Below are 12,932 nucleotides of genomic sequence, written 5' to 3'. Positions count from 1 at the left end.
ATTATTTCATTTACTTTCAGACAGCAACTTAATGTTTCCTAGCACACTAGCTTCCCTCTGGCTAAACTGCTGTTTGCGGGATACAGCGTGAAGCTGATTTATTAAATTTTTACAGAAAAAAAATCCCTGGAATTAAGTGTAAGAATCAAGAAAATGTACTCATTTTATTAACAAAATATATTAAAAACTTCATAATATACACAGATTCGTGGCTATACCACCTAAACTATTTACAACTAGCATACTTATAAATTAGTTCTTAAAAAAAATTGCTAAGATACACAATATTTACATCATCAATTTGATACTACATTAATTCTATACAATAAACTTGTAGTTATTAAAATTAGTAATATTATACATTTATATATCCTAATTATATATTTATATATATATTACCTAAGGTACCTAAAAAATTGGTGAAATGCTATTGTAATAGTTCAAAAAAATGTCACCAAAGATACTTCTCTATTGGTTGGTACTGTGGTATTGGTACATATATAATATGAAGTTTTACTCACAATGATAAGAATGGTGTATAAAGCTCAAATTAAAATATGTTATAGACTAGATAAAATCACAATGAAATGATAGGTCAAGAAAACGTAAGTATTTTGACAAGCCTGACAGCCAATGATCTTAACCAAAGATGCTTATTGATAGTATTAACAAACAAAAAATATTACAACATTATTTGTAGCAAAATCATAAAATAAGAGACAAAAATAGGAATAACTTTCTTTCTTGAAAAGCGCCTGTAAATCCTGTAATTTTACAAATTAATAAGAAAGAAATTTCCTCAACATAGTAACTATCACAATATATACATACTCACATTATAGAAACAAAGTGGTTATTATGGTATAATTTATTTGACAAATTGTCTAATGTTGACAAAAATAACAAAATTCAATGCATAGCCTTCAATTTTCATTGTTCATAGTAAAATAAGTTATTAACTGTCTAGCAGCGGCCAAATGTCTACTGACTGATCTGTTAGAAAAAATATTTTTAATTGTATATTATAGTTCCTATTAAAAGTGTCAATGATCTAATACTTCCCATCATACAGGCAGCAGTGGGGCGCGGTCGCGGGCTGCGGCGGCGGGCGTTGCCTTGGCGCGGTTGTAGGCCAGCACGCCGAGCAGGGCCAGTGCCATGCCGGCCAAGTTGAGCGGCGGCGCAGGGTTGCGCAGCAGCAGCAGCGACGCCGCCACCACGGCACCGCGTTTGGCCGCCGACGCCACCGCGTATGCCAGCGGCGACACGCGTCCCAGCACGCTAAAGGCTGCCACAGCTTGCAGCCAGGCCAGTGCGCCATCTGCTACCAGCAGCGCACCCGCGCGCGCCCAGTCGGCCTCGCGCAGCGCACCGCCCTCGGCCCACAGCCAGGCCGGGGCCAGCGGCGCCAGCGCTAGTGCGCTCAGCGTCTGCAGTAGGCGCAGCGGGTGCGCGCCGGCGTCGCGCATGGCGCGCTTGGAATACAGGTGCTGCAGGCCCAGCAGCGCGGCGGCAGCTAGCGCGGCGCCCAGGCCGAGCGCGTCGAAGTGCAGCTCGGTGGCGGAGGCCAGCGCCACGCCGGCCGCGATGAGCAGCAGCGCCGCCTGCACGCGCGCCGGTTGGCGCTCGCCGAGCAGAAGGCGCGCCAGGCCCGCCGTCCACAGCGGCGTGGTCGCCTTCACTGCACAGACACACCCATGAGACACATACCTCACCCCCGCGCGCGCCGCTCTCGCGTCGGTCGTTATTCCTCACCTGTGTGCGCGTACGAGATTGGAACCTTCCAAATTGAAATTTGCGAAAACATTGTTGTGAAGAACTTGGCTATAGCCAGTGGAATGAGCACTTTTAAGTAATATGACCGTGGAAATTTCGGAGCTCGCCGGACCTTACAGGCGGCGAAGGCGGGAACGCTGTACGCCACGGTGGACAGCAGCTGCACCATGGTGACGGTCATGGGGAACGGGAACTCCGTCAGCACCAGTTTCCCCACGACGTTGCTAGCCGAGCTCAGCGTGTACCACGCCGCGCAGAGCAGTCCCACGGTTACAGTTTCTCGAGTGGAGCCCATCATAAATATATTACTTGTTTAAATTTACAATTTCGTATCACCGAAATACGTAATTATTTCTACGAACACTATAACATATGATGAAAATATTATAAAGTATTAATAGAATTTCATTTTCCATTTTTTTCTAGGTTGAAGCCAACTCGCGGCTTACATTTCACTTGTAGTACTTGGCAACAGGAGCCAATTCCAATAAGGTATAGTTTGAACTGAACTGAACATCATGACGATGACACCAGTCTTCAGTATCTCTTAACAAAATAAAATAGTAAATACTCTCTTCAAAGGCCGTCAGTTAGCATCACTTTTAAATAAATATAAAAGCAACTCTATCTATTCACATCACAGCTGACGTTTTACTATTTTTGACAATAGCAGTTGTCTATGTCGTGTGTAAGGTTTAGTGTCTTTGGCATTAAAGTTTAGTCGATAATGTCTCTGGCAACATTTAATTTGGTCCCTTTTTACACGATTTGTATATATGTTGGTAGTGGAGACGAAATATATTGATCGATTTTGATAGTATACGTTTTGATAGCGGACTGTTAATATACTGCGGATAGTTACAAGAAAATCTAAGTCGCAGAACAAATCTCAAAATATTAAACACCATCCAGAATACGTTCAGGCATATAGTAAACGTATATGGGTCATACACAAATCGCGACCTAAATGTGTACGAAAAAAAAGTGAAATATTTGTTCAAAATCACTCTCATTTAATACTTATAGATTAACCTAATACAGGAAAAATATGAGACCAGATCATTATTCCTTTTCGAGAAAGATATTCGATGCATAATTTTTTTAATGACCACAGAACGGACACAGTTCTACAGAAAAGTATAAAGTATTAGTGCTACGTGTATTTGATTGATTTCCTACTTCTAATAATAATCGTATTGGTTAATAACGACCTTGATTACAATATGACATCAATATTGTCACGAAAAAATTAAAAAATCTACTAAATGTCAGATTCATACAGCAGATTCCTTCAGTCTTAAAAATGTAAGGTAATAAATAGAAAAAAATATATAATTTCTTACAATTACTGAGTAGCAAGTATATTAATCCGTGTTTTCTTATCATTATTTGTTTGTTCATAATAGTTTCAGTTATTTTCTGCATAACTCAACGGAACTAAACTTAAAATCTTTGTTTAAACAATGAATAAATTTATAAATAATGTTAACGTAACGATAATGATACTGTAATAAATACTAGCCTCTTAAAACAATAAGAAAGAGTCCTAATCAAACTAAACAATATCTATTCATTAATGAATGGCCAACAATTATATCGAAAAAAATTGATAAAATTAAGTTTTCTTCGTCATTTTCAAAAAACTCTTTGTGTCTTAATTAGATCTTTAAGTAAGGGATCATGTCTCAAATTTGTAGAAATAGAACAGATAGATGTTGTCTTAAGTTGTAGCGACTGATAATCAACGAGTAGTAAAGAAAGACCCAAGTGTATAAATAAAGATGTATTTTTAATCTACCAAAATGGATTGGTTGAACTTTTGATCCATATTTACAACAGTAATTTTTAGAGAATAATAATAATTATAAAGCCGCAGGGCAGCTTGTGGCGAGCTGTTGGGGAGTGGCGACCCCACGGACCCGAGTCCTCCGGAGAGGAATTGTAATCTATCCCCCGCCTCTGGCTTTCCTTTATTGGCCGGCAGAGTGGAGCGCAAGAGCTATATGCGCGAAAGGGAGGAAGTGCTCAAAGGTAATGCGTAATAACGGGGAATCCCGCTCACGAGCTCCTCGTGATGGTGAGCTCTGCTGCTGCTTCTCTCTACACCCTTAGCCGACCACCCCGATGTTGCGCCCGAAGCATTACGCCGCTTTGTGGGGGCCCATCTAGTGGGAGGCGAGTCACTGTCCACCAACCATTCAATTTGAGACTATTGTAAAGGCGGACGTCCAGTAGTCTCGTCCAATAGCCAGTCCATTCAAATTCCATTCCATAATCCTAGTTTAGATTTCCATATCTTCCATAGTTCCTACGCATTAACCGGCGACCATCTCTGGGCCTGTGGTTGCCCAGCGATGGATCCCGGCTGACCCGTCACAGTAAAACATTTGTATGGGCCTCTACGTGTTGGACCTGTGTCCCCACACAAGCCTTCCAAAGGACCGGGTTCTTTTGAACCCGTGAATCTTAAAAGAGAAACATAATAATAATAATAATATTTATTAAATTAATATTTTATACATAACAATAGCTACTTTAATCGGTAATAACTGCAGAAATATTAACTGTTTTGTTTTATAGATATAATGGCACACACGTCTTCGTTTTTTCTTCTCTTCATCGCTTTAGTGTACCCCAGATCTATTTGAATAGGGCAATGTGGCTTGAACAATGTAAAAAGCTAGCTAAGCTAAAATTTCGTTATTTAAGGTAATAACTTAAACCACTAGACACTTATAAAATGCTATATGTTTAGTATAATCTGAAACATTAGTCTACATTTAATTTTACAAGATATATACGATATATTGATTTTATTTTGGTCATTATAAAATAGCAAAAAAGCTGTTAGTTTAGTTTTACAAGCGCAAGCATAAACAAATAAACAAAAAAAATATTTTGACATTACAACATATATTTTTATTATTAATAGTATTTTATGTGGACATACATCTTTGATTGATTGATTTCTCGATATATGGCGTTTCGAGCGTGCCAGTTGAGCACAATTCATTTCGCCAATGTCACGTTGTATGGAAAAGATACATCTTTCCTGTGCACACCTAGAGTAACAGAAAATATGTCAACAGAAAAGATTTTCCAATCGAAAATCAGCAATGGTCTTTAGTTTTCAAGGATAGAGAAATGCCAAGTGAGATTTCAAAAATACTCCTTTAAAGCCATTGTGCCTATATAATTACAAATATAAGTAGCACGTACTTACCAAAATACACTAAAAATAGGAAAGATGCATTGATCTTTTACAAAATGAATAAAATACACGATTCTTTTTATTGGAATATAAAAATACACATCCGTCTTGCGTAATGGGTGTAAGCAAATTATAGCTGTCTTATATTATCAAATTAAAAGATATTACATTTAAGGTAACTTTAGTAGAAATGTTTTAAATGCAGATTTTTTACATCACAGAAAAGTGTCAGATACGTGTAACAGCTAGTTTATTAGAAATTATAGTAAAAAGGCTGAAGCACATTTTAGAAATTATCATAAAAAATCTACTCAAGTATATTCTACGCTGAAAATATGTGTGATTTCGATGACACGGGCGTAATAATTATAGTTAATATTAATTATAGTTATAATCATAGTTTCAAAAATTTGTAATTTTATGAACTACGAATCAGCCCACAGAAGGGGACAAATGATGGAATTTGAATTATTTTCTTTAAATTTTTTATTTATTTTGATGTGTAGACTATCCACTTATCATAAGGGGGTAGGCATAGTCAAATTTAGAATGAAAAATCGTTCTATTTTCTTTTATTTGTTATAGCTATTGTAATATAACACTCATATGAGTATGACCCATATAGAGAGATGCCTCTCATCATACATACAATCTTATTATAGTAATTCAAGCTTTTATCTCTAGCGTACAGCAAAACAGTATAAAAAACACGGTTAAAATGTTTGAAATCAATAAATAATTTTACTATTAATCTAATTCAACGTTACAAATATATAATTTAATTTTAGTATTTTTTAAATAGACTATTTGCAAACTTTTTATCATGTGCGTCAGGCTTTCATGCTATATAACAACAATATATATATATATAGGGAACCACGCGTTAAATAAATTGAATAGAGATAAAAAAAAAACAAAAGTTTAAGCAATAGATTTTTTTGTTTACATTTTGTGTCATGCCATAATAAATAGAGTATAGATTTTCAGGTATAGGTCCTACATTATGGTTAGAATTTGAGGAGATAGTTGCTCGTCTATGATTCGAATGATGTCAATTTACTTAATTGTCAAAAACAACAGAGAAAGTTTTGTTATACATAATTTTACTATTAAAAAGTGATATTTTTATATATTCATTACATCTTCTTATTGAGACTGAGTATTTTAAAAGCGGCTTTATTCTATTGAAAAGTAATACAAAACTTTAAAAGTTGTTTAGAAGTTTGAAAGAAAAGAAAGTTTTATTGAAAAGAATTTTGGTCTGGATACATTATATTTTCTATATGGATCAAAATAAGGAAATTTGCATCAATTGATCCCGACTTGACTTGGTAAGTGTAATTTATTGTGTATAAATATCCAAAACATCGCAGATGCGCCCGCGCCTGTCTCCGTCGGTTGTCATTGGCCCAATTATTTAATTAATAACATCTTAACTTGGAGCAGGAGACGGAAAAGAGAAGCATTCATATTCTATTCAATATGTCTTTGTGACAGGCAATATCAGTAAGACTAACTACTACTATTGCATCATTGGGATGTTATCCTCATTCTGATTATCAGTGATAAAACTGTAAATGATAACATTTTTGTATGTTATCTGCTATTTATATTTAATAATTTTACTAAATATTTTTACTATTTCTTACAATCACACCTGACCTTTATGTAATTATCATATTATTATTATGAGAACACACAAAGTAAAATATAAAGTTTTATGGTGCTGTTCAACCTAATATCCCCTAGCGACCTTGGTTTTTTTTTCAAAGATTTACTGATTGGTGGATTATATCAACTATTTGTTCCTTGCGCCTTAGACATGCTGAACTCCTGTGCACCTAGCTAAGATCAGGGTCAGGGACCACTCACTGTGTGAATGTGGCCTAGACAACGGTTCCCCTCCAATCCTTTTCACTTGCCCTTAGCAAGGTAGTTTTAACATAAATACTAAATTAAATAAATATATAAATAAATAAACCAAATAATAACTGAACAATTTCAAAAGTAAACCAATTGTGAAGGGTTATAATTGTAAGCATAATAAATTACAAGATGGTAGTCAGTGAGTTTAAGTTGAAGTTTCCTTTGCATTACCCTGGAATACTGGCATAATAAGATAACAATGGAAAATAAAAAAAAAAAATCTTTTACATGAATAGATTTGTTCGAAACAAAAGTCCAGGTCAAGATCCTGACCCCTCTAGAAAATATCTTTAGTGAAGCCCAGGTAGATAAGTAAATAGCCAAGTAGATAACTAAATAGGAAAAACCTAAAACAATGATTCTGTCATAAATTCGATTAAAAGTAACTATCAAATGACATGATTTAAAACTATTTGTTAAAATTAAAATATTACAATAAATTAAGCTTTTTCTACAGGAAAGGACAATGATGCATGATTACTAGTTTCTTATAATTTAGTTGGTCTATTTAGGGGGACTCGGGTCCAAATAGGTTTCCAAATAATAAGGAACTTAACAAAATACTTACATACATTTATTCAAATTGGTGCAAGTTTATATACCCTGAGATCCGGTCGTTGAATCCTTCATATACGAGTTTATTAGTGAAATAGCGTTTATTAGTCGGCATTACTGTCCGATTTTCTTCGAATTTATTTTGCTAACTTAGTTTTGTTTATTATAATTCTATTATATATATTTCTTTCCTATGCAAATTATTAAAAATTGCGTGAGAAAAAAAAATTGCGGCAAGCGTTGTCAAATCAAACAAGTAGAGGACGAAGAGAGAGAGAGAGAGGGAGAGTTCATTGAAATGTATTTTTCAATACAATTAATAAAAAAAAATATCCGCAATAATGGTCACCCTTCATTATATTAAGGGAACATGATGTATATGTATGTATATTAATAGTTTATAGTAGATCGATATTTGTAAACATTTATTTAATTAGATAATTTAATTGTTTCAAAATGGTAATTTAAATTAATAAATAAATATTAGTATTTAGAAAATAGATTTTGCAAAGACTCAATATTATAGATTCATTATTTTACTTGAAAAATAAGGATGATTTCTTCTGCCCCATGATCTTTAAATAGTTTTCTGCGTGTACTTAATATGATTAAAATCATCATTTAACAGGTGAACAATTAAAATAAACATTGATTTTAAGATTGACCTTCTATTATATAATATTTTACTTTAAAACATAAGGATCGATCGATCGATCGATTTAAAACGAAGGTCGGATCTCAGTCTAATACATTTTCCTGTTTTTCTGTAGGGACGAAATGCCAAATCATTTGTTATTTGCATGATTTACTGTTATAACAATTCAATTACTGTTTGTGATTTTCCACATTATGGTGTAGTATCTAATTCTTTCCATAACAATTTTATAATTAAGGTTGATGTGTTTCATTTTAATCTTTTTAACATTTTTAAAAATAGAGAATATTAGAAATTCATAAATTTAAGAAGATTTATCTATCATAGACAGTTCTAAAATACGAAATAGGCATAGTAAAATATATATATAGTGAGGCCCGTCGTAGCCCGTAGGGGCACAGAGTGTGACTGTAAAACCGACTGGTTGTGGGTTCGATCCCCACTCGGGGAGATGAAATATTTATTTATATTTCCATTTCTTCGCTCTGGTGTCGAGGCAAAGCGCGGCGTTGAGTTCTGCCACTCAACATGCAATGCCTCCAGAATTTGGCAGTGTCTTAACACTAGGTTCCCTCTGCCTACCCTGCTGTGTGCGGGATACAGCGTGAAGCTGATTTAATTTTTTTTAAATATGTATGCGTGACTTTTGTCCTGGTGATATATCGAATTTAGCATTAATATGAAAATATTTAGTATATAAAAGAATCTTTATTATTTAAAATTGTCATTAATGTCAATTATTATTTGATGCTAGTCGTGGCGCACGGCAGGTGGGGGTGGGGGTGATGCGGGCATGGCGTCGCGGCGCGTGACGCGCAAGTGGGAGGTGTTCGCGGGCCGCAACCGGTTCTGGTGCGACGGGCGCCTGATGACGGCGCCGCACCCCGGCGTGTTCGCGCTTACCCTGGCGCTCATCTGCGGCACGTGCGCGCTGCACTTCGCCTTCGACTGCCCCTTCCTGGCCGCGCGCGTGTCTGCTGCTGTGCCTGCCGCCGGAGCCGCGCTGGCCGCGCTCACGCTGGCCGCGCTGCTGCGCACGGCGCTCTCCGACCCCGGCATCATACCGCGCGCGGCGCCGGCCGAGGCGGCGGCGCTGGGCGCGCTGGCGGGCGAGGGCGAGGGCGCCCGCCCGCCGCCGCGCGCTCGCGAGGTGCTGGTGCGGGGGCGTGCTGTCAAGCTCAAGTACTGCTTCACATGCAAGATGTTCCGGCCGCCGCGCGCTTCGCACTGCTCGCTGTGCGACAACTGCGTGGAGCGCTTCGACCACCACTGCCCGTGGGTGGGCAACTGCGTGGGCAAGCGCAACTACCGCTACTTCTACGCCTTCGTAGTGTCGCTATCCTTCCTGGCCGTGTTCGTGTTCGCGTGTGCGGTGGCGCATCTGGCGCTGCTGGCGCGCGGCGCGGGTCTGGCGGCGGCGCTGCGGGCCAGTCCCGCCTCCGCCGTGGTGGCGGCCGTATGCTTCCTGTCCGTGTGGTCCGTGCTGGGCCTGGCCGGCTTCCACACCTACCTCGCCTCCACCGACCAGACCACCAACGAAGACGTGAGTGTCACGCACGTGAGAATTATATAGAGATTCGTTTGAGAGTATAATATACAGATTTAAGTTACTTAAAGTTCCCTGAATTCTTGTGTAACGTAATGTAATAAGTATTTTGATAACAATTTTTTTATAAATGTAACTGTTAAGAAGAATGACTTTAAAATAGAAACATATGACTTATCTATGAAGATTAAATTAATAAGTAATTTAAAACAAAAGTATTTTTTGATATCCGCTCCAGATAAAAGGCTCATTTTCGACGCGTCGCGGCGTCGCTAACCCCAACCCGTACTCGCGCGGCAACGCCTGCGCCAACTGCTGGCACGTGCTGTGCGCGCCGCTCGCGCCCAGCCTTATCGACCGACGTGGCGTGCTCGCGCCCGACCACGACCTGCCGCCGCAGTTCCGCGCGGCCCCCGTCGCCGCCGTCCCCGTCCCCGCAATCGCCCCCGGCGCGCCCGCCCCCATCGCCGGCAGCTACACTAATCTGTTCGAGGGCGAGGCGCGCCACGCGTACATGAACCACAGCCTCGACCTCGACCCCGTGCCGCTGCAAGGTATGCACAATACACTAGCGCCACTAGCGCTACTATGTACCGTGTCTTCTGCAATTATTTTATACCATGTTTCATTCCGCAGAGGTGTGTATCGCGGCGTCGGGGGGCGCGTGCGGGGGGGCGGGTGCGGTGGCGGCTGGTGGTGCACTCAGTGCCTCGCGCCTGCGCCTGCTTCACGACACCACCATGATCGACGCCGCGCTCGACCTCGACGAGCCGGAGCCACCGCCGCACCACGTGGCGCGCCACGGGTCACACCACGCACCGCCACTGGCGCTGGCGCTGTGACACCAAGCAGTGGTCTTCCCTTGTACATAATTGCCCAATAAAGTAACCCCACCAGTGGTGTGCGTTTTAATTTATTGTATCCAACTACCCACCTCCGTACTAGCGAGAACTCAAAACTATAGCTTTGTGGCAAAAGATTGAAATTAAATTTATTTTCGATAGCACCATATCTGCCACATTCCTCTTTATATAATAAAATGAAAGGCAATGTTCTATAATCTATATGAACCATACTTACTCATGTATATTTTCTTGTCAGAGGCATGATAAGGTTAGCGACCGCTTATGTCCTAAAATTATCAAGTGACAAGCCGAAGGTGACAGATTTTTAACGGTACCTCTTTTTGAGAATTCCCCTAGTTTTATTAGATCACCAGTTGTATTTCCAGCAAAACAGCCTCAAACTTTTACTGTAGGCACGATACGAGCATCTATCATATGTTCTTTTGAATTTCGGCGTACAAATACCAGTCTCTTCGAACCAAAAGCTTCGAATTTTGACTCATCACTCCACAATACATGTTTACACTCGTCATGTGTCCAAATTTGATGTTCACGAGCCCATTGAAGCATTTTTACCTTATTAGACGCTTAAGGAGTGGTTTCTTTACTGCTATTCTTCCTGAAAGAGCCTTCTATGAGCCGCCTTTTGACAGTGTAAGTACTAACGGAATGTTGTCTGGATTTGTTATATTGTGCTGCAATTTGTGGTGCAGTTAGTTTTCGGTTGCGTCGGCTGGTCAATGTTTACTGTAGTGGTCTCACGGGGGCGTCCATTCCGTGTTTCGTTAACATACTTAACTGTTAGTGTCTAGATATTTGTTCACGTTGTAGTCTACTTTTCTTTGAGATATTTTTAGTAGTGCGGCAATTTCGCGATTAATTTTATTTAATTTATGTAAAAGTAGCGGACGCTTGCAGCTTCGCTTGCCTATTTAAGGGTGAATTCTAATAATCCATGAAACATGTGTTCAATGAAATATTTTTAAGTCTAAATTTCAAATTTTATAAAAATCGGTGGCGATTTAAAGATTTTTCCATACAAACTTTCAACCCCTTATTTGCACCCTTAGGGGGAGAATTCTAGAAAACGATGAAACACGTGTTCAATTAAATACTTTTAAAAATCTAAATTTCAAATTTTATAAAAATCGGTGCCGATTTAAAATTTTTTCCATACAAACTTTGAGCCCCTATTTCACCCCTTTAGGGTTAAAATTTTTCAAAATCCCTTCTTAGTGGATGTCCAGATTACGAAAGTAAACTTTTGTCCAAATTTAACATTTCTACCATCAGCGGTTAAGGCTGTGCGTGCGTCTTACCTCAGTCAGTGAGGACAAGTCCTTTTATATATATAGATAACTAGCGGCCCGCTCGCGGTTTCACCCGCGTGAACTATGTTATTATTAATTTCTGTCTCCATGACTACGTCCTAGTGACGTCTATGCAAAATTTGAGACTCCTAGCATTTGTAGTAACGAAGTTTCATACAAACTTTCGACCCCAAAAACAATCCCTTAGAAGTCGAATATTGCAAATTCCCGTCTTAGCGAGCACCTACGTCCTATAAGTAACTCCTATGCAAAATTTGAGATTCCTAGCACATGTAGTTTCTGAGATTTCGTGATGAGTGAGTGACCTTTCGATTTTATATATATAGATAATCATAGAACGTGTTTCATTAGATAATTCTTTAGTTTTTACTATTTTATTCAAAAGATGACTGCGAGAAGAGTTCTTCAACAACGCATTTAATAGTCTTGAGTAGATACGCTTATGAGAGCTGTTAAAAAACGAATTTATTAATATTTATTTTTAATTTACAAAAAATATAGTTTTCTTTAACCATAAGATAAGTGAAAAATATATTAAATCCCCTAATATAACAAAAATACTATCAGTCAACGTAATGGGACTATTTTCAGATTTTTATAAAATTAACTTTCTTCCATTAAATATCAGTATGTGTAACTTTAACAGATTCAGTGGTTTAGTGTAGCGTCACAGTAAGGTCACGTGCGTATACTCTTGTGCAGTATACTATTTTTATTTAATCTAATTAAACCTATCTCAATAGAGACAATTTCCAGAGACTATAGTTCTATAGAGTTCTACAGATGTCGCTACTCGCTACTTGTTTGACATTCGTTTGACGTATGACGTAAGACGTAGTGTCGTAGGTAAATAAAACACCATCAGTATGAGGCTTTATTTTAACAAATTGTACAATGTTATAAAAAATACTTGTACGTTTTAAAACAAAGACTTTTACACTAATATACAAAACAATATTAAAACTATTGAGTAATGACAAAGTACTTCATCTTTAAAGTATTAAAATTCACAATTATTAAATGAATTATATTATTTAATCATACTAAGAAAAAAATATACTTAAATTGATAGCATTTCAAAATAGAG

The 12,932-nt window shown here is 38.3% G+C and overlaps 2 protein-coding genes and 1 long non-coding RNA gene across 3 annotated transcripts in view; 1 reads left to right on the top strand and 2 right to left on the bottom strand.

The window, feature by feature from the left end:
* Positions 1–158: 158 nt before the first annotated feature.
* Positions 159–2,451, bottom strand: LOC146532362 (solute carrier family 35 member E1 homolog). Its single transcript, XM_085196763.1, has 2 exons — positions 1,756–2,451; positions 159–1,681 (listed from the first exon to the last, which is right to left on the bottom strand). The coding sequence occupies exons 1-2, from the start codon at positions 2,072–2,074 to the stop codon at positions 1,065–1,067; spliced, it is 936 nt and encodes a 311-aa protein (XP_085052889.1). The 5' UTR covers positions 2,075–2,451; the 3' UTR covers positions 159–1,064.
* A 3,540-nt stretch (positions 2,452–5,991) lies between these two features.
* Positions 5,992–10,567, top strand: app (Palmitoyltransferase app). The gene is made up of 4 exons (XM_085196480.1): positions 5,992–6,318; positions 8,878–9,666; positions 9,908–10,223; positions 10,306–10,567. The coding sequence occupies exons 2-4, from the start codon at positions 8,917–8,919 to the stop codon at positions 10,509–10,511; spliced, it is 1,272 nt and encodes a 423-aa protein (XP_085052606.1). The 5' UTR covers positions 5,992–6,318; positions 8,878–8,916; the 3' UTR covers positions 10,512–10,567.
* A 2,351-nt stretch (positions 10,568–12,918) lies between these two features.
* Positions 12,919–12,932, bottom strand: part of LOC146532360 (uncharacterized) — a 968-nt gene continuing 954 nt past the window's right edge. Inside the window, exon 3 of the long non-coding RNA XR_014878654.1 lies at positions 12,919–12,932. This exon is cut by the window's right edge and continues 93 nt beyond it. This is a non-coding gene — a long non-coding RNA (uncharacterized LOC146532360).

This window comes from Heliconius melpomene, chromosome 13 (genome assembly GCF_056956725.1).
Source record: "Heliconius melpomene rosina isolate 202511_hmr_F chromosome 13, ASM5695672v1, whole genome shotgun sequence".
NCBI lineage: Eukaryota > Metazoa > Arthropoda > Insecta > Lepidoptera > Nymphalidae > Heliconius > Heliconius melpomene.
This window is presented reverse-complemented; position numbering and strand designations above follow the sequence as displayed.

Bases quoted from the DNA above. Each gene is read 5' to 3' on its own strand.
- LOC146532362 (XM_085196763.1), bottom strand. From the start codon at position 2,074: ATGATGGGCTCCACTCGAGAAACTGTAACCGTGGGACTGCTCTGCGCG. The intron at 1,682-1,755 runs GTGAGGAATAAC...GTGTCTGTGCAG, and splicing joins AATCTCGTACGCGCACACAG to TGAAGGCGACCACGCCGCTG.
- app (XM_085196480.1), top strand. From the start codon at position 8,917: ATGGCGTCGCGGCGCGTGACGCGCAAGTGGGAGGTGTTCGCGGGCCGC. The intron at 9,667-9,907 runs GTGAGTGTCACG...TATCCGCTCCAG, and splicing joins ACCAGACCACCAACGAAGAC to ATAAAAGGCTCATTTTCGAC. The intron at 10,224-10,305 runs GTATGCACAATA...TTCATTCCGCAG, and splicing joins CGACCCCGTGCCGCTGCAAG to AGGTGTGTATCGCGGCGTCG.